The sequence below is a fragment of the Gossypium hirsutum genome, chromosome D06 (assembly GCF_007990345.1).
Source record: "Gossypium hirsutum isolate 1008001.06 chromosome D06, Gossypium_hirsutum_v2.1, whole genome shotgun sequence".
Lineage (NCBI taxonomy): Eukaryota > Viridiplantae > Streptophyta > Magnoliopsida > Malvales > Malvaceae > Gossypium > Gossypium hirsutum.
Window position 1 is genome coordinate 23,168,856 of NC_053442.1, and position 21,401 is coordinate 23,190,256.

Genomic DNA, 21,401 nt, shown 5'->3' on the forward strand with positions numbered 1-21,401 from the left:
GTTGATATAACTTCTAGTCCCACTTTAATATTTGTATTCTTTTATCTACTTTGATATTTAATATTGATAATTAAATTCATTTTAGTCATTAAATTATATTTCATCAAAATTTAATAACGCAACACCTAAAATTTTAATAAAATATATATTTTAAAATTTTAAATAATGACACAATACTATCAAATTTAAAATTAAAATAGACTTAATTACCAAATTTAAACATGAAAATGAAAATATAAATATCAAAATGAATTTAATTTCCATTTTTTTTAATAAAGGGTAAAGATGTTCAAAATTCGAACGCAATGTCCAACTAGGGAGAGCAGTAGAAGATGGTAAATACTGAGAAGAAGCGAGGTCATTTCCGGCAATATTGAGGATCGATAGTCGAACCCGAAAACCCTATTTTCTCTCTCTATTTTTCCAAATCTAAATCTCTTCTTTCTTCCACTTTCAGGGCTAACCTTTTTCCTTTGCAGAATCTCTTTGAACCCTAAACCTAAACCCCAAATTTTCCTCCTCTTTCAATTAACTTCTCAGGTAAGTCTTCCAAATCTACAATCTTTCTTTGAAATTTGATTTTATGAGGACCTTGTTTTCAGTTACTCTTCGATCTCCTACTTTGCTAAAACCCTAATTATTTGTTATTGGGATTTGTAGAAGAATGGGAGAAACGAGGGACAACGATGCTTACGAGGAAGAGCTTCTCGACTACGAGGAAGAAGAAGAGAAAGCACCTGACTCCGTCACTGCTAAAGTCAACGGCGAGGCCGGGAAGAAGTGAGTTTTTACTTTCTCTTTATTACTCCCTGTTCATTTTCTATTTAAATTATATTAGTTCTCATATGAGAACGAACGAACTTTGCTTAGAACAAGTTACGTGTAATGCGGATCGGTCCAGTACCGGGAATGAAAACTAGAGTACAATTCACTTCTAAAAAATTAAATTCGATAGATTCTTTTAGTAGAATGGATTACGATTTATTGGAACTTAAATATATGTAGTTTTTGTGTTTATATAAATACATAATTCTATATAAATAATTTTTTTTTGTGAATTGTTTCTTTTAATCAATAATTTTATAATAAACTATATGCTAATGGGAACATTAGTTTTACTGAATTGGATCGTTAGTGATCTCTGATTGTGAACTTGCATGCTGAATTTGAGAATCGTTAGGGAGAGAGCGATTTCTGGTAACAGAAGGTTAGAACATATACTAGTTGCGTCAATTTTATTTTTCTTTGGTCTCAAATGATTTTATTTTGCTTTCGTAAATGATGGTAATTAATATATTCTCCTTTTCTTCTGTAGGGGCTATGTTGGGATTCACAGTTCAGGATTCAGAGACTTCCTTTTGAAGCCAGAGCTTCTTCGGGCAATTGTTGACTCTGGGTTTGAGCACCCTTCCGAAGGCAAGTTTCTGACTCTTACTCTTTCCTTTCTATATATTTGTTAAAACATATATGTAGTTCCGTTCCTAGAACCAAAATTGCAATTTAAATTACATTGATGGCTTGCTCTTTGGCAGTTTTATTGTTATTTTCTCAAGCTTGTGATTCTACTCAAAATGTCCAATTAGATTTGTAGCCCCTTTTGTGTATGTTTAATGTGAATTTCTTGTTCAGCTTAAAACCTCTATTTTGATGCATTGTTTTTGCAGGTAATATGCAACTATCATAAAGTTAAATTAAAAGGATCACGGAGGTTATATTTTACTTACCCTGGATTCCTTGATGCTCTTTTCTTTGGTTCATCAGTGCAACATGAATGTATTCCCCAAGCTATACTGGGTATGGATGTCATTTGCCAAGCTAAATCAGGGATGGGAAAGACTGCGGTTTTTGTTTTGTCATCATTACAGCGGATTGAGCCAACTCCGGGACAAGTTATTGCTCTCGTTTTATGCCATACAAGAGAGTTAGCTTATCAGGTTAGAACATGTTCTGCATCTTTTTCTTTAAGCTTTCTGGTCATAAAATTTCTTTCTACATTCTTGAGGTTATATGATATATGTCATCTCATTTTAGTTATCCCCGTAACTTGGTAGATTTGTCATGAGTTCGAGAGGTTCAGTACTTACCTGCCTGATATTAAGGTTGCTGTCTTCTATGGTGGTGTCAATGTCAAAGTACACAAAGATCTGCTGAAAAATGAATGCCCCCACATTGTTGTTGGGACACCTGGAAGGATATTGGCTCTGGCTAGAGACAAGGACCTTTCATTGAAGAATGTCAGGCATTTCATTCTTGATGAATGTGACAAGATGCTTGAATCACTTGGTATGGTTTTCTTTACCTGAAGCTAGATAAATGTACAAGTTTTTTAATGCTTCTTTTACTTATGCCATTCCCTCTGGTATTTATTTTATTTATATCCTGCAGACATGAGGAGAGATGTGCAGGAAATTTTCAAGATGACCCCCCATGATAAGCAAGTTATGATGTTTTCTGCTACGCTCAGCAAAGAAATTCGCCCGGTTTGCAAGAAATTTATGCAAGATGTAATATTCCGTGGCCAATACTACTTGAATTTAGAAAGTATCTTTTTAATTCATTCCCAGCTTTCAACAAGAGTTATGTAAAATTTTAATCTTGGTGGGTCCATCACTATATGCTTGCTACTGGTGTTGCTTGGGTGCAGTTTCTTCAACTAATCATTTCTGGGTTATGCAGATTGATTGGGAAAGGTTAGTAGTGAAGTGATAAGTTTGCAGTGTTTAGGCTTTTGAAGTGGTGGATCTTTGTGATCTCTCTTTTTTTTTTTTTTAAATTTAGGCTTGATTTCTTAGTTGTTTTCAATTAAGGCTATGGGTTTGGGCTTAGGCTGGGGGCATTAAGAGGGGTTGGATGTTTCCTTGTTTGGGTGCTGTGTTGTTTTGTAATAGAATCATTGCTTTTGAGGGGAATAGCACGTACTTGCTGTGATTAAGTAATGAATCTGCAAGGAGGCAAGTCAGATGGACCAGAATCTCAAATCAAGCGATGTGCATCCATAATTCATTTCGTACTGGATTCCATTTGCTTGAGGAAGCTCGCTAATATGACTTACTGTCACATTTGTTCCTTTCAGCCAATGGAAATTTATGTGGACGACGAGGCCAAGTTGACCCTTCATGGTCTTGTGCAGGTTTGTTCCATGAGCGTAGTTCTCCCTCTTGAACTTCTTATTTTTAAAGATAATTCAAGACCTAATCACCAAAATGGTTCCAATGGCAGCACTACATCAAATTGAGTGAGCTGGAGAAAAACCGCAAGTTGAATGACCTCCTTGATGCATTGGACTTCAACCAAGTTGTTATCTTTGTCAAAAGTGTGAACCGAGCTGCTGAGTTAAACAAGTTACTTGTAGAGTGTAATTTTCCTTCTATATGCATCCACTCTGGCATGTCCCAGGAGGAAAGGTTTGTACTTATCGTGCTTCATTCGTTCTTTATACATTGTCCCCTTTTTATTTTAAATTAAAAGGGCTTAGGATACTTTTTATTTTCTTATACTATATATGTCTCAAGGACCTTTATATACTTTTAAAGATCTTCTTTCAAAGGTTTTGAGGCATTTCTTTATCATGTTTTCTTAATGCACCAAGTATGGTCGTTCAGTTGCTTATTTTGTGTATTCTGCTACACTGGATGTTGTGGTGGTTTTGTGCACTTGGAACCATGGAGTCTTTAGTATGAACATGATTTGGTTGAGTTTGGTTATGCAGTATGGTTATTTATTTTTTGGGTTATATTTTTTCCTCTCATAGAGAACATATATGAAGAGAAAATAATGCTTTTCTTTACTTGATTTATAGTTTTCAGTTAACTTTGTAACATTATCTTGCTCATGATCCCATATTTTGGTCCCTTGTTTTAGGGTTTGGCTTGTGCGTCTTATGTCTTCTTTCTAGAAACTGTTATTTACTTGCTATATATTTTTAGAAGTTTGGGTTTCTTTTTCTGTTCCAGTAGTATAATGCTCCTTGCTTAAATATTACATGGTTTAGCTTCTCTAATTAGCTTTAGCTGATATTTAATAATAGAAGTATCTAATCTTGTATTCTGTTTTAAAACTGATGATTGTAGGCTGACTCGGTACAAGGGTTTCAAGGAGGGGCATAAAAGAATTCTAGTGGCCACAGATTTGGTTGGAAGGGGAATTGACATTGAACGTGTTAACATTGTCATCAACTACGATATGCCAGATTCTGCTGATACATACCTGCACAGGGTGGGTTTTGTTTAATGTTTAAAGTGAATTATCTTTATAGTATTGCTTCTGTTTTATGCATGTAAACTGACTAATGTTGTGTCTTGGTTTTGGCAGGTTGGTAGGGCTGGTAGGTTTGGTACCAAGGGTCTTGCAATTACATTTGTTTCATCTGCTTCAGATTCTGATGTGCTCAATCAGGTTTGGGTTTAAACCTTTCTAGCATCATTTTGTCCTATGACGTGTCAACCTCTAATCAAAATTTCACGATCCATTGTAGGTCCAGGAGAGGTTTGAGGTGGATATAAAGGAGCTTCCTGAGCAGATTGATACATCTACATACAGTATGATTCTTTTTATGCCCTACCATATCTACATACTAATAACCTGCTTCCATGCATAAGTAGGATATTTGGTTTTGGTTTGTCCCTTTTTGTCTTAAATTATTTTTGTTTGATATATTGGCAATAATATGTGCTTTCTAATTTGATTTTCTCACTATACTAGGTTGGTGTCCAAATTTTCTTCTGTATTGACAATTTGTTTTCTTTTTGGTAGTGCCATCATAATGAAGTTGCTTACAGTCGGCAATACTGGAGTCAGGCCTAAATTTGCGGGGTTTCCGGAGGCCATGTGGCTTCTGACTGCTGTTTAAAAGAGTGTTGTAGCCTATTAGGATTTGATGTCAATCAATCTCTAAGGGTAAATTACCTTTTTGAGGACATCTTTTTGCCGCTATTCCAGAGAATTGCATGTCATAAGATATAATTTGGAGCTTAACTTATTTTAAATCTGTTTCCTTATATGTAGTGGTAGTAATTGTGGAGTAGGTTCCATTCTTTTCCATTTTGTTGATCTTTCATTAAATAAAATTTTCATTTGGTAGAGTTGGAGTTTAATCAATTCACTGGTTTGGGATTTATATGGTGATGTTTTTATTGGAATGTATTATGGTATCCATGGGCGTATCATATTTATATTGCTATTTTTTTTTTTGTTTTGAGGCACTGCAAGCTTTATAATCAAAGAAAGGAGATTGAAATGGCCCTATAAATATTATCTTAAAGCTCTAAGCTATTCTTATCGTAGCAACGGTATGAATGGTTGATCGAAGAACAACACTCAACCTTATGGCACTGCTATAGCATGAAAAAAAATGATGATCAGATCAGAAACATCACGGTAGCAAGCCAAATCGTTTGGTGTCAGACATCAGGTTGAAGTCAAAGAACTAGTATGTCGATTCCATCGAGAATGGTCGTGCTGCTTCTGGTGAAAAGATTGGAGAGGCGTAAAAAGGCCCAAACAGCAGGGTCTGGGTGGCGATGAGGCAGTCGGGTGGGGAAGAAGCAGGGAAAAATATTGGGGATGGGAAGGTGGTGGTGTCAGAAAGGAGATGAAGGTAAGCGGAAGGAGACGGAAGAGTGGCAGAACACATCGATTTGGTGTCTATATTTATCGTTTTGGGTTTATTAGTATTACTCAAAAAATATTTTTATATATTTAAATTACTTGTGTATGATTAAATATGGTTATATGCATTGACTAAAAAACAATATTTATATATAAACATAGATTTTAAAATTATTAATTAGTTTAATGAATAAATTTTACTTTTAATGTAATTTTAAAAAGTGAAAATGGTTGAAACAAACAAAATACTAAATAATGATACCAAGAACTACGAATTGATGCGTTCCGATACAAGCTGATACTGGTTGTATTGGTTTGTAACAATCGAAGACCGGTAATTAAAGGATATATGGGTGGATTGTAATTTGAGGAAGTAAGGAATGCCACTGTAATCTGGCAACCCATCTAACAACATGTTGGGCTAAATATCTAATCCATTTTGTTTGTCCTTCGATTGCCAACCAACCAACCATAGCAGCAAGCAAAAACCAATGCTTCTTCTCACATTGCAACTCCAATAATCAGTCTGTAAACCCAATGGCCTCTGCTTCATACTCGCCACATTTACTACCCTTTCCATCCACACAAAAACCAAGTACTTCCTCTCTCTCTCATTTTCTTGTAACTGATATTTACTTTTATTTTTCTTTTTAAAACATATCGTGGAACGTGATAGCAGGGACAATATTCAGTTGTACTGCTTGCAATTCCAAAGTTTTTCCTTATCATGGTGCCTTTCGAGACTGCTCCGCTGCTAAACTTCAATCTGTGATAAAAGCCAAGGTTAGAGCTTATTTATAACCCCTTCCCCTTCACATAGATGCTTCTTCTGTTTCCATGTTCTTGTATTGCTTTTTTTTCTTTTCTTATTTGTGTGTGTTTTTTGGTAATAGGCTGCCCCAAGTAACCGAAACACCAAACCCAATAGTGTCATCTGTGGTGATTGCGATGGAAATGGTAAGCTCATTATAAATCTGCTCCTTCTACTTCACGGGAAATTCAGTTGTTGCTGTCCTTGTTGGTAAACACATGATTTTCAACTCTCCTCTTATATATACATAACATGAATTGATCAGATGATTTTTTTTTCTAATTTGTTGCATATAAATTATTGTTATTTTTTTTACATAAATTGTTGCACCAGTGATTTAATGGTAAGGTCTAAGAGTATTATTTAATGAGAACTCCAAACTTATAGATCTAAACCCAAAATATTTGGGCTCAAAACGATCCAAATAAGCAACTGGGAATTGACCTGAAGCAACTAGAACCCGAAATGATTCAAACATATAATGACCGACACGAAAAACCATAGCTTTAAATTTGAATGAACTCTAAAAGACTAAAATACCAAAGTATCTGGTTAAGACCAAAGTTAGGTCGTGTTATATTTCCTTGTATTTAATTTGGCAGGTGCAGTTGTTTGCTCTCAATGCAAAGGCAGTGGAGTCAACCCTGTTGATTTCTTTAATGGACAATTCAAAGCCGGTGATTCCTGTGGGTTTGCGGGTAGATGAAACCAAAACCTCGATGTTCATGTACTTATACCATGAATCACTTGGTAATATATGATCGTTTTGCAGGGGCAGAAAGGAGATGTTATGTGGAAATTGCAATGGTGCTGGCTTCATTGGGGGGTTTATGAGCACTGATGATGAGTAGGGTTCCCCCGCATTCAAAAAGTTAGCGTAGCAGCCATAGATTCTTCCAGAGCTTTTGCATAAGATGTATGTATATATGTATGTATGTTCTTAGGATTTGCGGAATTTGATGCTTGACCAGCCCATCTCATACCCCATTCGTTAAACTTTAATGCAAGACAAGGCTATCACCATCTATGTATATTTTACCATCCTATATACATAATGGAATACTTGTACGCATTTAATTTGATGCTTGAACCCGCAATGCTACCGAGCCTAGCCAATGAAGTTAATTGTTCTTAATGAACTCACTCATCTGTCGCTGGAGTGAACAAGTCGCCTCTGATTTCGGATGAAACACATGGAAGACATGGGACTTGTTTTCGGTTTCGACGAGTTTCACCCTTTTCACTTCTTTCCTCTGCAAAAACTTAGCATACATCACTCCTCTTTCCTTCAAGAAATCCAAGCCAGCCACGTAAACCGTCACTGCAGGAAATTCTCTCCATTCGGCTTCGGAAACCTCTTGCTTCTCAAAGTTACATCCGAAGTAATCACGGTTTGAACCATCGGGTACGCTTAGTTTCCAAAACATGTCATTCATTGCTACATAGCCAGTTGCACCATCTGCCCTCTCTTTCTCAGTCCTTTCTGTTGTTCCAATAGGGTCGGAAGCGTGTAAATTATTGTACTAAAAAATCACACAAAGTTCAATTCCCAGGGAAGAGAGGTGGATCACATGGATCTCTTAAATACCAAGTCTTTCCTTAGACAGAATATCCCTTCTATAGTAATTTAATAGCACAATTAAATACTACTATTATACCCTCAAATATTGAAAGAAAAATAGGACAAGAAAGAACACAAGAGATTTAACGAGGTTCGGTAAATTATACCTACGTCCTCGGGCACTAACACCAGATGATAACTTTACTATCTCCAAAGTATTACAAACAAATAGAATTCCTTAAGAATTCTCAAATGGGAGAAGAGAGAAAACTAAGAGAGAAAGATTGGTTGGGATGGTTGAAATGAAAAATGAAAAGGCCTATTTATAGTTGAGGTTCAGGGACTAACTTGCAAATGGCCTAAAAAATTAGGGACCAAAATTGCAATTATCCCATTCAACTTTTCAACATTCGGTGCAACTTGCTCAACCTTTTTAACAAGTTGCTTCCTACCTTTGTTGACTTTTCAACAATCTCCACCTTGAAGATTTGATTAGGATAATCACATCTTCACATACTTCCTTCAACTCCCCAAATTCGATAAAGCTATCTTTTGTAGTGCCTCCAAATGCGCTCTCGAGCGCCATACACCTAAAGGTGCTCAAATTCTCAGGATGTTAATCAAGTTCAAACAATGATTAAACTTGATTGTTGTTACCACCTTGGTCATCATATCTGCGGGATTATCTGTTGTCGGAATCTTCTCAAGTAGAATTTTTCCTTTTTCAAAACTTCCCGCACAAAGTGATATCTTACGTCGATATGCTTGGTTCTTGAATGATAGACTTGATTTTTCGCTAAATGAATAGCGCTTTGACTGTCACAATATAGACTAATGTGACTTTGAACAACTCCCAAATCTTTCAATAATCCATTAAGCCAAATAGCCTCCTTAACAGCTTCTGTAACTGCCATATATTCTGCCTCTGTAGTAGACACAGCTACTGTAGACTGTAAGGTAGACTTCCAACTCACTGGGGCTTTCGCAAGAGTAAACAGATACCCCGTAGTTGAACGACGTTTATCTAAATCACCAGCAAAGTCAGAATCAACATATCCAACTACAAACTGACCAAGTGCTTCATCCTGTTCAAAAATTAAACCAACATCTACGGTTTTTCGAAGATACCGTAGAATCCATTTCACAGCTTGCCAATGTCCTTTTCCAGGATCATGCATATACCTGCTCACAACTCCAACAGCTTGTGAAATGTCAGGCCTCGTACACACCATCGCATACATCAAACTCCCAACTGCATTAGCATATGGGACTTTCGCCATATATTCTCTTTCTTCTTCAGTTTTCGGAGATAATTGAGCACTAAGTTTCAAATGAGAAGCAAGTGGGGTACTTACATGTTTTGTGTTTTCATTTACACCAAAACATTGTAATACCTTTTTCAGATATTGCTTCTGATTCAAACAAAGCTTGCCTCTCTGTCTATCTCTACTTATCTCCATGCCGAGAATCTTCTTGGCCTCACCTAGATCTTTCATCTCGAACTCTTGATTCAACTGAGCCTTCAGCTTATCTATCTCATTTTGGCTCTTCGAAGCGATTAACATATCATCAACATACAAGAGTAGATAAATGAAAGATCCGTCATGCAGCTTCTGCAAATACACACAATTGTCATATTTGCTTCTTGTGTACTTCTGCCTTCTCATAAAGCTATCAAATCGCTTGTACCACTGCCTCGGGGATTGCTTCAATCCATATAGCGATTTGTTAAGCTTACAAACCCAATTTCTACCACCAGCATCTGTGTATCCTTCTGGCTGAGTCATATAGATTTCCTCTTCTAACTCACCATGCAAGAAAGCCGTCTTAACATCAAGTTGAGCTAGCTCCAAATTCAACTGTGCTACCAAGGCCAACAAAATTCTAATGGAGGAATGCTTCACAACAGGGGAAAATACATCATTGTAGTCAATTCCCTCCTTCTGAGCGTAGCCTTTAGCTACCAATCTTGCCTTGTAGCGAATATCCTTCTTGCTAGGAGATCCATCTTTCTTTGCGAATACCCACTTGCATCCGATTGCCCTTTTACCTTTCGGTAATTGCGCCAACTCCCAAGTATTATTCTTCAGGAGAGACTGCATTTCTTCATCCATGGCGCTTTTCCATTTATCACTTTCTAAGCTTTGCATTGCTTCTTGATAAGTGATAGGAATATCATCAACAACGGGAAGGGCGTAGGCCACCATATCAGTAAATCGAGCAGGTTTACGAATTTCTCTCCGTGGCCTTGCAACTGCAACTGGTTCTGGTGTACTTAGTGGTTCTTGGGTCAGAACCTCTTCAACCTCTAATTCCTCCATTGTGGCTGGAGAATTAGACTTATTAACTGGGCAAATCCCCATCTGCTCAAACTCCACCTGTTTTGGAGTACACTCCACCTGCTGTGGAGTATTGCTCGTTTGAATATCTTTATCTGCTACCTTTTTCAATGTGGCAGATTCATCAAAGGTAACATCTCTGCTACAGATCATTTTCTTTGTGCTTAAGCACCAAAGACGAAATCCCTTCACTCCAGAAGTGATTCCCATAAAGAGAGCTTTCTTTGCCCTCGGATCTAACTTTGACTCCTTCACATGCTAATATGCAGTGGATCCAAACACATGTAAGGAATCATAATCTGTAGCCGGTTTTCCAGACCATACCTCCATAGGAGTTTTTCTTTCTAATGCAGATGATGGCAAACGATTAACAAGATGGCCAGCGTATGTCACAGCCTCAGCCCAAAATTGCTTGCCCAACCCAGCATTGGACAACATACATCGAACTTTCTCCAGCAATGTTCGATTCATACGCTCTGCCACTCCATTCTGTTGTGGTGTATCCCTAACTGTGAAGTGTCGAACAATACCATACTCTTGGCACACATCGAAGAACGGATCACTTTTATATTCCCCTCCATTGTCTGTCCTAAGCCGCTTGATTTTCTTGCCAGTCTGGTTTTCGATCATAGTTTTCCATTTAAGAAAAACTCCAAGCACTTCATCTTTAGTTTTCATGGTATACACCCAAACTCTTCTGGAAAAGTCATCAACAAAAGTAACAAAGTAGTGTTTTCCTCCCAACGAAGGTGTTTTAGAAGGCCCCCACACATCTGAGTGAATGTATTCCAAAATACCTTTTGTATTATGGATAGCAGTGCCGAATTTCACTCTCTTTTGCTTTCCCAGAACACAGTGCTCACAAAATTTTAATTTGCAAGCCTTTGCATCTTTCAACAATCCTTGCTTTGCCAGAATTTGCAAGGATTTTTCGCTGGCATGTCCCAACTTCATATGCCACAACTGCATTGAGTCCAAGTCTTTGTTACCGGAAGCTGTAGCGACTGCTCCAATAACTGTACTACCTTGGTAGTAATACAAGTTATTTTTCCTGATGCCCTTCAATATTACAAGTGCGCCAGATGTCACTTTCAAAATCCCATCTCTCATAGTAACAACTGAACCATTGGATTCCAAGGCTCCCAATGAGATGAGATTTTTCTTCAAACTGGGCACGTACCGAACATCAGTCAGAACTCTGGTTGATCCATCTTGATTCTTTAATTGGATTGAACCTATCCCAACAGTTTTACAGGCATTGTCATTGCCCATATAAACAACTCCTCCATTTAGTTCTACTAAATCAGAGAACCACTCCCGGTTAGGGGACATATGATAGGTACAACCCGAATCCAATATCCACTCATCTGAATGGAACGACGATGATGATGCAACTAGTGATAGTTCAGAGTCACTAGTATCATGCTTTGCAACACAAGCATCTACAGCAGCTTTTCCCTTATTCTTCAGCTTTGGACAATTTTTCTTCCAGTGGCCTTTCTCATGACAAAAAGCACATTCATCTTTCCCGAGTCTGGACTTTGACTTTGATCTCCCCTTTTGAGTTTTCTTCCGAGTGTATGAACGACCTTGGACTACTAAAGCTTCTGTATCTCTGATTGAGTTTTTCTGTTTGTCCTTCTTTCTCTGTTCATAACTGTATAAGGCCGCACAGACTTCGCTCAGAGATATATCACTCCTGCCATGAAGTAGAGTAGTTTCTAGGAACTCAAACTCCTCAGGAAGTGACCCCAACAGCATCAAAGCCAAATCTTCATCTTTGAATGTCTCATCCATATTCAGCAAATCAGTGACTAACTGATTAAATTTGGTGATGTGATCATTCATTGTGGTACTTGGGACGTATGTGAAGCGAAACAGTCTTTTCTTCAAGTGGAGCTTATTTTGACTGTTTTTCTTCAAAAAATTTTCTTCAAGTGCCACCCACAACTTATTTGCAGAAGTCTCATTTGAAAAAGCATACCTCTGCTCTCGAGAAAGGCATGATCGAATTGTGCCACATGCCAACCGATTGATCGCCTTCCAATCTTTCTCCTGTACATCATCTGGTTTTTATTCATCAATGGCAATGTCTAGACCCTGCTGAAAAAGGGCATCTAGAACCTCACTTTGCCACATACCAAAATGGCCTGTGCCATCAAAGATCTCCACGACCAGTCTTGCATTTGCAATTGTCGGTCTTGTCCACATGGTCGATGTTGAAGCTCCTACACCGACCGTTTTCTCCATAATCTTTCAATATATACCTAAGGAAATCTTTTCTGATGTGGAAGATCAGTTTAAACTGCAACCACAGAGCATACTACGATTAACCTTCGGCTCTTGATACCACTTGTTGTTCCAATAAGGTCGGAAGCGTGTAAATTATTGTACTAAAAAATCACACAAAGTTCAATTCCCAGGGAAGAGAGGTGGATCACATGGATCTCTTAAATACCAAGTCTTTCCTTAGACAGAATATCCCTTCTATAGTAATTTAATAGCACAATTAAATACTACTATTATACCCTCAAATATTGAAAGAAAAATAGGACAAGAAAGAACACAAGAGATTTAACGAGGTTCGGTAAATTATACCTACGTCCTCGGGCACTAACACCAGATGATAACTTTACTATCTCCAAAGTATTACAAACAAATAGAATTCCTTAAGAATTCTCAAATGGGAGAAGAGAGAAAACTAAGAGAGAAAGATTGGTTGGGATGGTTGAAATGAAAAATGAAAAGGCCTATTTATAGTTGAGGTTCAGGGACTAACTTGCAAATGGCCTAAAAAATTAGGGACCAAAATTGCAATTATCCCGTTCAACTTTTCAACATTCGGTGCAACTTGCTCAACCTTTTTAACAAGTTGCTTCCTACCTTTGTTGACTTTTCAACACTTTCTTCACTGCCAAAAAATGTATGCATCAACAATAACCCTTTAACCTTAACACGTAAAGTTTCTTTTCTCATTGCTTTAATAGCAACCTGATGAACGATGTTCCCACCGGCACTGTCTCCGGAGAGAAACACACGAGAGATATCAGCTTGCTTCAACCATGGTTCATTACTAACTTGGCTGCACAGCCATTCCAGGGAGCTATAACAGTCATCGTAAGCTATAGGGAGGCGATGTTCAGGTGCCAAACGGTAGTCAACCGAAAGGACAATGGAATGTGACACGACGGAAAAATCTCCAAGGAAATGATGGTAGCCGAGCCACGTGGTTGAGCCGATGCAAAACCCACCACCATGGAAATAGACAAGAACCGGAAGTGATGAGGTGCATGGTCCTGGGATATCAGGAAGGAAAATCCTCCCAGTTATAGCTTTTGGCAGATCGATGATCACGTCCTTAGACTTGTATCCACCAGAGGATTCTTCAGAGGTGGGAGCTACTTCGGGTGCAAACCGTTTTACTGAACCATCAGAAAAGACCTGAAGGTAATTGGGTGCTTTTGCTACTATAGACATTTTCACTGGGAATGGTGGGTTGCAGATTGAACCATTGGAAAGGTTTGTGGGGGTTTTAAAGGTTTAAAAATCACAGGCTCACGGAAGATTTTCATGGGAAAGTTAAAAAAAGGGTTCTTGAATGTTAGCTCATTCATGTAAAGTGCATTGGATATCTGCTTTTAAGGTCTCAGATTAGAGCGTTTTTAGCATTGTTTTTCAAAACCACTTTTAAAACAAAGAGATTTTGCCATCCGAAAACACATGGGAATACTTTTAGAACCAAAAAAAAAATCAAAACCGCAACAACAATGTTAAACTAGCACTTATGTTTTGGTTTTTAACTATGAAAAGGTGTCATACAAGTTCCAAACAGAAATTGGATTTAGGATACAAAGCTTTGTAAGTATCTTGCAGCAGTATATGTTAAAAAAAAAAAACAAAGAAAAGAAAAGGTGGGAGCTTATTTGGCTGCCTGTTCTAACACAGTAATTTTCTTCTGATCATCCAATGCACGATTTTGCAAAGGCGGCAGTGAGAACACGCTCACGGTTGAGCTTCCGCTCCGGATCTCTTTCAAGACGTGTAGTGCTGACAAAGTTTGCTTCATATACATGTTCTCCATATCCTTGATTTCTGCAAGTTCTTTTGGAACTTTGAGCAAGTTTTCATTACTTCTGCTAGAAGTATCAGGTTTGTGGTCTTTCTCGTTGGTTACATCAGGTAACGCCGATGGTTCATTTGTGGAGAAAAGACGATCAAGTACCATCTCACACTCCTTCACAAGCTCATTAAGAACATCGGTCCGGTAGAACGGTTGTTGCAAGACCTTTTGAATGAAGGGCAAGCGAACAAGAGCACCGCTTCTCTTGTCGTATTTCTTTATTATCTTCACTAGTCCTGTGTAACATCATGTAGGTTCAAAAGTTTTCACACATCGTAATAGAATGCAGTCTCAACCAACTCTCGGATCTATGAAAGGTCGTATGAACTTCATACAGTCCTTTTAGACCATATAAGCCATCAAGATTGCAAGTAGCTAACATTAGCAAAGCACAAACACTGCTAATTACTGAGAAGATTGAATTCCACAAATAACATTCTCGAATTTTGAAAAACGTAAGGCACGACTGAGGTCGGAACATCAATTAGTTCCAGCTATGCTTTAAGTCATTTGCTGAAAAGATGGACTAAGGTGAAAAGAAAACAGATTAGTACCTGTATAGTTAAGGGCACTGTAATTCTCCAACAGAACCATCTCTCCGTGAAAATCCACAATCTCCCTCCCAACATTCATCAACCCTCCATCTGATGCTTTGGCCTTTTCTGCTCTATCTTGCAGTTCCTGCAAGTCACAAGGAGAAAGCAATAAAACACGCTGCAGGGAAAAGGAAATCTGTCGGAAGTGCGAAAGAAGCCAAGCATCCAACGCCGCCAACTCGACTTGCATCCGACTGTGGGAAACATGAGAACTCTGGTGAGTTTTCCTTTTGTGACAAGGCATTTTACAAGGTGGGCTTTGCCATTGTAATATCGTTTTTCATATTGAAGCTTCTTTGTTAGTGGCAGTGGACATGACAACGTATTTTCAAACCATGAATATTGCTGTAATTTTCTATTTTCAAAGGAAAACATGCTACATCTCCCAAAGGACTGGGCTGAAATAGTGTGGACTCTAAAGATTCAAACAGGAATGGACTCTAGACTGTGAGAGGGAAACATAAATGGTTGGAGACTCAAACATAACATCTCAAAAGTAACAAAAACATTACAGCGGAGAATTCTATTAACAAAGCTCTCTGAATTCATAATAAAGGACATAATAACAAAAATAAGAGGGAAAAGATTCTTTCTTTACTTCATTAGCTTCAAAAATTCAACAAACCCATCACTAAATTCACCACAAAGTACTAAAACAGATATGCCTTTCATCCATCTCTCACACTGAAGAATGGGGGAAAAGATTCTTTGTTTTTTTTTTTTAAATTAATTAACTTCAAAATTTTCAACAAACCCATCACTAAATTCACCACAAAGTATCAAATTCATCCATTTTTCACATTGAAACAGGCAATTCAGTAGAGAATTCTATAAATAGAGCTCTCTGAATGAGGGAAAAGATGCATTTTTTACTTCATTAACTTCAAAATTTCAACAAACCCATCACTAAATTCACTGCAAAGCTCCAAAATAATCCTGTATAAACAGCAATAAAAAAGAGACAAAGCCCCTTTATTTAACCAACAATTAATCCCAGAATACCTAATGGAATCCCCCCCCCAAAAAAAAAGAAAAACTGAAACTTTTGCATAAAAATATAAGGGGAATTTTTCGAAAATTTACCCTCCATTTGATAACATAATCCTCTTCTTTCTCAACGAAAAAGGTATTGAATTTCTCCACTTCATTTTCCAACAACAAAACGAAATCCATCACCTCCTTGGAAACCTCGCTGTCCTCCCCATCCCCACCGTCCATTGAATCTAATCTGGGCCGTTTGTTAGGCTGCTTCTCGCTCCCATCTTTGGGGTATATCAACTTCAACTGCTTCTTCAAATCCTTGTAAGGCAAAAACTTATCTCTCCAATCAGGCAACGCTTCTTCGATCAATATGCTTAAGCTCTTACAAAACTTCATGCTACTCCACTCAGCTGATCAAAGATCAAAACCACCTTTTTTTTTGTGAATAGAGTAAATTCTGCGGCCAGCGATGTTTATAATAGAGAATAAAAGAGAAGGAAAAGTGAGAGTCATCTTTTTCTTAGAATATTCGAAAATTGGATTATATTATTACTTACTCTCTGTTCCTGCTAGGAGACGAGATTTTTGGGTTTTGCAGTTCTCACACATTTAGGGTAGGTTTGGTTCGCTGTATTGGATTAGAGGTGTATTGGATTAGAGGTGTAATAGCTAATCCACTGTTTGGTTGAATGTAATGGAATAGAGGCGTAATAGTAATCTTGTGTTTGGTTGAATGGAATAGAGGTGTAATAGCATAATGGAAAAAACTAAAATGACTAGAATACCCTTAGCATAAAATTGTTTTGGTAAATGATTATTGTTATTGTTATTTAAATTATAATAATATTATTATTATCAATAATAAATAATTTAATCATATTTAAACATAATTATTATTAAATATATTATAATTAAAATATATAATTTAATAAAATTCTTAATAATTAATATTCTTATATTAATTTACTGAAATCATAATATATGATACTGTAAAATATAAATTAACATAATTATTATTAAATATATTTTAATTAAACTATATAATTTAATAAAATTCTTAATAATTAATATTCTTATATTAATTTATTGAAATCATAATATATGATACTGTAAAATATAAATTAACATAATTATTATTAAATATATTTTAATTAAACTATATAATTTAATAAAATTCTTAATAATTAATATTCTTATATTAATTTACTGAAATCATAATATATGATACTGTAAAATATAAATTAACATAATTATTATTAAATATATTTTAATTAAAATATATAATTTAATGAAATTCTTAATAATTAATATTCTTATATTAATTTACTCAAATCATAATATATGATACTGTAAATTATAAATTAACATAATTATTATTAAATATAATTTAATAAAAATATATAATTTAGTAAAATTCTTAATATTAAATATTCTTATATGAATTTTCTAAAATCATAATATATAATACTATAAAATATAATTTAATATAATTATTATTAAATATAATTTAATAAAAATATATAATTTAATAAAATTCTTAATATTAAATATTCTTATATGAATTTACTCAAATCATAATATATGATACTATAAAATATAAATTAACATAATTATTATTAAATATATTATAAATAAAATATATAATTTAATAAAATTATTAATAATCAATATTCTTATATGAATTTACTCAAATCATAATATATGATACTATAAAATATAAATTAACATAATTATTATTAAATATATTATAATTAAAATATATAATTTAATAAAATTATTAATAATTAATATTCTTATATGAATTTACTCAAATCATAATATATGATACTATAAAGATAATTTGAAATAATTAATATTAAATATATTTTAATTAAAATATATGATTTAATAAAATTTAAAATAATTACAACTAATAAATTATCTTATATGAATTTGTATAATTTAAAATAATTATTATTACATATAATTTAATAATAATATATAATTTCATAAAATTCTTGATAATAAATTTTCTTATATGAATTTATACAATTTAAAATAATTAATATTAAATATAATTTAATAATGATATATAATTTCATAAAATTCTTGATAATAAATTTTCTTATATGAATTTATACAATAGATATTTAATTGAGCTTGAACTGAGAATCAAGCTACAAATTTAAAGTTTAACTCAGGCCTGCTCGGTTACACCCTAAAAAATATCAGTATATCATATAAAGCTTACTTTCAAGCACAAAATTAAAAGAGTGAATTAAAAAAGCCTAGAAATAAATTTTTGGATAACAAAATAAAAATAGCATTTACGAGGTTGAATTCACATGAACAAAATTCACAAAAGCATAGTCCTTAACAAAAGGACACAAATTTAAAACATGCCCCATTCATGCATCAGTGAGTAGTTAAGTGACAACATCATCATCACCATTTAAGGACGGCCATTGCAGTTACCCAATTCTTGGACCACTTCCTCCATTGATGGTCTTTCTATAGGACATTCATGAGCGCAAAGCCATGCTATTCTTGCTAGTTTAGTCGCTTCGTGTTCAAAGAACCGACCGTGAAGGTTCGAGTCTATGAAATCTTGGTACTTACGAGTTTCAGCTCCTAAACGTACCGAGCTGGTCACCTTTTGTTTACCCGAAAGGAGTTGGAGAACGAGTGTCCCGAACGCGTAAACGTCGCTCTTCTTGGTGAAACGACCCGTGTTGGCATATTCGGGTGCGAGATAACCCATGGCAGCACTGGCTTTGAGTGAACCAAAGACAATGTCAATGGTGAGGATGTTGTGTAAGCCGGAATCTGAAAGTAGGGGATTAAACCGGTGGTTGACGAGCACTTTCTCGGCTGATATGTTTTGGTGAACGAGAGCCGGTTTGTTTACTTTGTATTCATGCAAGTATGCTATCCCTGTTGCAACAAACATGTCTAGTTAGCTAATAGGAACCACTTAAAACAAGGCAAAAAAACATAACTAGAGACCAACCTTTGGCTATACCTTTAACAATGGAAACTCTAGTAGACCAATCTAGGACTGTACCGTCACCATCCTTTACGTCGAGATACTGTAGCAAATTTCCGTTAGGGATGAAATCATAAATGAGGAAGCACCCACCGCGTGCTTTTGAGCAACAAAATCCTCTTAACCGGACAACATTCTTGTGTTTCAACGATGCTAAAACATTCAATCCTTTCAAGAACTCGGAATCATCTGATTTACAACTAGTTTTGCTAATGCTTTTAATCACAACAGCTGATCCATCTCTAAGGAACCCTTTATATGTAGCAGCAAAGTTACTTTTTCCCAACAAATTCGACTCCGAAAAGTACTAAGTTGCAGTCTCTATTTCTTCTAAATTGAACCTAAAACTTTGCCAAATTCCACTATCCATCTAGAGCACAACGAGGAATGCCAAATTCCACTGTCCAAACATTGTATTTTCTTAGCACAACTTGATCAGTATATAAATACAGCAGTTTCAAAATCTTGTGTATCATTCAATAAAATACATCTATGGTATCAATAAAGGAAGGAAGAAAACATCATGAAATACAAACAAGATCTTACATGGATCAAATGAGAACTTCTTAATTTTTTCTAGAGGGACATCAAGGACTCGCCCTGGCCCTGTATGGATGGATATATGTTGTGAGATTGTAATGATTTAGATATAAGGAACAGCAAACAAAGACGACATGAGCCGATGATTGAGCCGAGGGAAATGAGTAATAAAATGAAGCTTACCAAGGGGACTCATTTCATCTAAACCCTCTGAGTGCACAACTAATGCTCTTTTCATGCCAAACCGTTGTAGTGCTTTGGCCATTTTGAAGACCTACAGTCACAACTCATCTCAGTGATGAATTCAAAGGAGCAAACTATCAAATTACATAACAATGCAAGTACTTTAACATATGATGCTGTTAGTGAAATTATACTACAATTAAAACCATGTTACTACAATCCAACCCCATTAATTGGAATTGATTTTTAGATAAATTATTCGAAATTAAAAAAATCCATAGATAAATTAATTTATAAATTTTTTATTTAATTATTATTTGATTATGACTAAATCAATTGATAGTCAATCTGCTTTGTAAAACATCAAAAACAATTAAAAAACATTTTACAGAGTAAGTTATATTATTGAAAATAGTAAAAAAATGTTATTTTACTTGTCAGTTTCTTTTTCTAAATATTTATAAAATTAATAAAATTTACACGTGTTTTTCAAACCTAAGGCAACATGATTTTTTTTTAAATTTTAGCTTTACCAATTTGATTTAAACTTCATATAATTCTTACATAAATTTTAATAAAATCTTCTACCAACAGTGTACCATTTAATTTAATTAACTTAAAATTTTAACACCCAATCTAGTTAACCTAATTTTTTTTTCTAAATTTAGTGTCATTGAATGTTAATTTAATTGGACAAAAAAGAAACAAGATTTACTTCTTAAAAAAATAAAGTAAAAATCACCTTTATTACTTTTACAGGTTTTTTTTTTGATAAAATAATAATTAGTGACTGAATTTGACAATTTTTTCGCTTTCATCTTTAAAATTTTTTTTATTTATGTTAATCTCGAAAATTGATAACTTTTCTCCATTTCTTCACATAATCTCAAAGTTTAATTTGAGATAAAGTGCAGATGTAAAGAATAAATATTGCAGAAGTTTTCATGCAAAGTTAATCATAGCGTTATTTTCTTAGAATCAAGTTTTTTCATGATTATGTTGAGTGTTAGAGGGAAAATGCTTAAATTCCTGAAATATATGGAGTTGAGAAGGACGTGAAAAGGAGATCATGGAATGGTGAGACAAGTTAGTGTTTTGGATAATGAGCCATTGAAGGTTTAGATTGGGGCTTGAAGATCCTTACTACTTGAATCATCGGAGGAGGACTACCACACCTATTAATTTAGCTCATGTCTCACTGGAGATTGGAACAATGGTGCAAATTTTGTTTCTCAGAGATACAACTGAGGATAAAATGGGACTTCAAGCTCACCTTGGGTCTGGTATAGAACTGCTGAAGACGATGATGATTAGTGGATCTTAACCACAGATTTCACCCTTGATGGAGCTATCGGTGGATGTAATACATACAGTCATAATTTATGCTGCTTATGGTTCAAATGCCAACAAAGAGTGGCAGTGGAGTGGACTACCTTAGATTGCCACTTCGGATCAGCGATGAGCCTAATTCCGGGGGCGTCCATGCCGAATCCCTTGCATTATAGTCATCAGAACCAAAGGGTTCAGTTTCTGGTCAATGCTGTAATGCACACCAACCAAGGCATATATCAGTTATCAGTGGACTTTGTCTTTAACCTGCTGAGACACACCAATCAAGAGAATGTCAACATAGCGTCC

The 21,401-nt window shown here is 35.4% G+C and overlaps 5 protein-coding genes across 10 annotated transcripts; 2 read left to right on the top strand and 3 right to left on the bottom strand.

Moving 5' to 3' along the window:
• The first annotated feature begins 309 nt into the window (after window positions 1-309).
• LOC107901605 (DEAD-box ATP-dependent RNA helicase 15) lies at window positions 310-5,093 on the top strand. Of its 3 annotated transcripts, none has more exons than XM_016827672.2 (12): window positions 310-540; window positions 661-780; window positions 1,316-1,416; window positions 1,762-1,934; window positions 2,052-2,283; window positions 2,386-2,504; window positions 3,074-3,130; window positions 3,220-3,404; window positions 4,071-4,215; window positions 4,312-4,395; window positions 4,475-4,538; window positions 4,753-5,093. In XM_016827672.2, exons 2-12 carry the CDS (start codon window positions 665-667, stop codon window positions 4,761-4,763), a joined length of 1,287 nt encoding a protein of 428 aa, XP_016683161.2. In that variant the 5' UTR covers window positions 310-540; window positions 661-664; the 3' UTR covers window positions 4,764-5,093. The 3 variants fall into 3 exon arrangements, with proteins under 3 accessions (XP_016683161.2, XP_016683162.2, XP_040951315.1); XM_016827673.2 differs by having other exon boundaries at window positions 368-540; window positions 664-780; XM_041095381.1 differs by lacking the exons at window positions 310-540; window positions 661-780 and having other exon boundaries at window positions 1,665-1,934.
• An 847-nt stretch (window positions 5,094-5,940) lies between these two features.
• On the top strand, window positions 5,941-7,495 carry LOC107901607 (protein BUNDLE SHEATH DEFECTIVE 2, chloroplastic). Of its 3 annotated transcripts, none has more exons than XM_041095383.1 (5): window positions 5,941-6,202; window positions 6,284-6,390; window positions 6,501-6,564; window positions 7,021-7,116; window positions 7,191-7,495. In XM_041095383.1, the coding sequence occupies exons 1-5, from the start codon at window positions 6,145-6,147 to the stop codon at window positions 7,250-7,252; spliced, it is 387 nt and encodes a 128-aa protein (XP_040951317.1). In that variant the 5' UTR covers window positions 5,941-6,144; the 3' UTR covers window positions 7,253-7,495. The 3 variants fall into 3 exon arrangements, with proteins under 3 accessions (XP_040951317.1, XP_040951318.1, XP_016683166.2); XM_041095384.1 differs by having other exon boundaries at window positions 7,197-7,495; XM_016827677.2 differs by having other exon boundaries at window positions 5,962-6,202; window positions 6,287-6,390.
• LOC107901608 (probable carboxylesterase 17) lies at window positions 6,901-13,942 on the bottom strand. Its single transcript, XM_041095382.1, has 2 exons — window positions 13,222-13,942; window positions 6,901-7,898 (listed from the first exon to the last, which is right to left on the bottom strand). The coding sequence occupies exons 1-2, from the start codon at window positions 13,793-13,795 to the stop codon at window positions 7,540-7,542; spliced, it is 933 nt and encodes a 310-aa protein (XP_040951316.1). The 5' UTR covers window positions 13,796-13,942; the 3' UTR covers window positions 6,901-7,539.
• A 146-nt stretch (window positions 13,943-14,088) lies between these two features.
• LOC107901606 (SPX domain-containing protein 2) lies at window positions 14,089-16,646 on the bottom strand. 2 transcript variants are annotated; one of them, XM_016827675.2, is made up of 3 exons: window positions 16,118-16,646; window positions 14,993-15,119; window positions 14,089-14,674 (listed from the first exon to the last, which is right to left on the bottom strand). In XM_016827675.2, the coding sequence occupies exons 1-3, from the start codon at window positions 16,409-16,411 to the stop codon at window positions 14,238-14,240; spliced, it is 858 nt and encodes a 285-aa protein (XP_016683164.2). In that variant the 5' UTR covers window positions 16,412-16,646; the 3' UTR covers window positions 14,089-14,237. The 2 variants fall into 2 exon arrangements, with proteins under 2 accessions (XP_016683164.2, XP_016683165.2); XM_016827676.2 differs by having other exon boundaries at window positions 14,993-15,228; window positions 16,118-16,541.
• A 1,800-nt stretch (window positions 16,647-18,446) lies between these two features.
• On the bottom strand, window positions 18,447-19,845 carry LOC107900056 (cold-responsive protein kinase 1-like). The gene is made up of 4 exons (XM_041095568.1): window positions 19,764-19,845; window positions 19,587-19,646; window positions 19,017-19,292; window positions 18,447-18,928 (listed from the first exon to the last, which is right to left on the bottom strand). The coding sequence occupies exons 1-4, from the start codon at window positions 19,843-19,845 to the stop codon at window positions 18,447-18,449; spliced, it is 900 nt and encodes a 299-aa protein (XP_040951502.1).
• Between the last annotated feature and the right edge of the window lie 1,556 nt (window positions 19,846-21,401).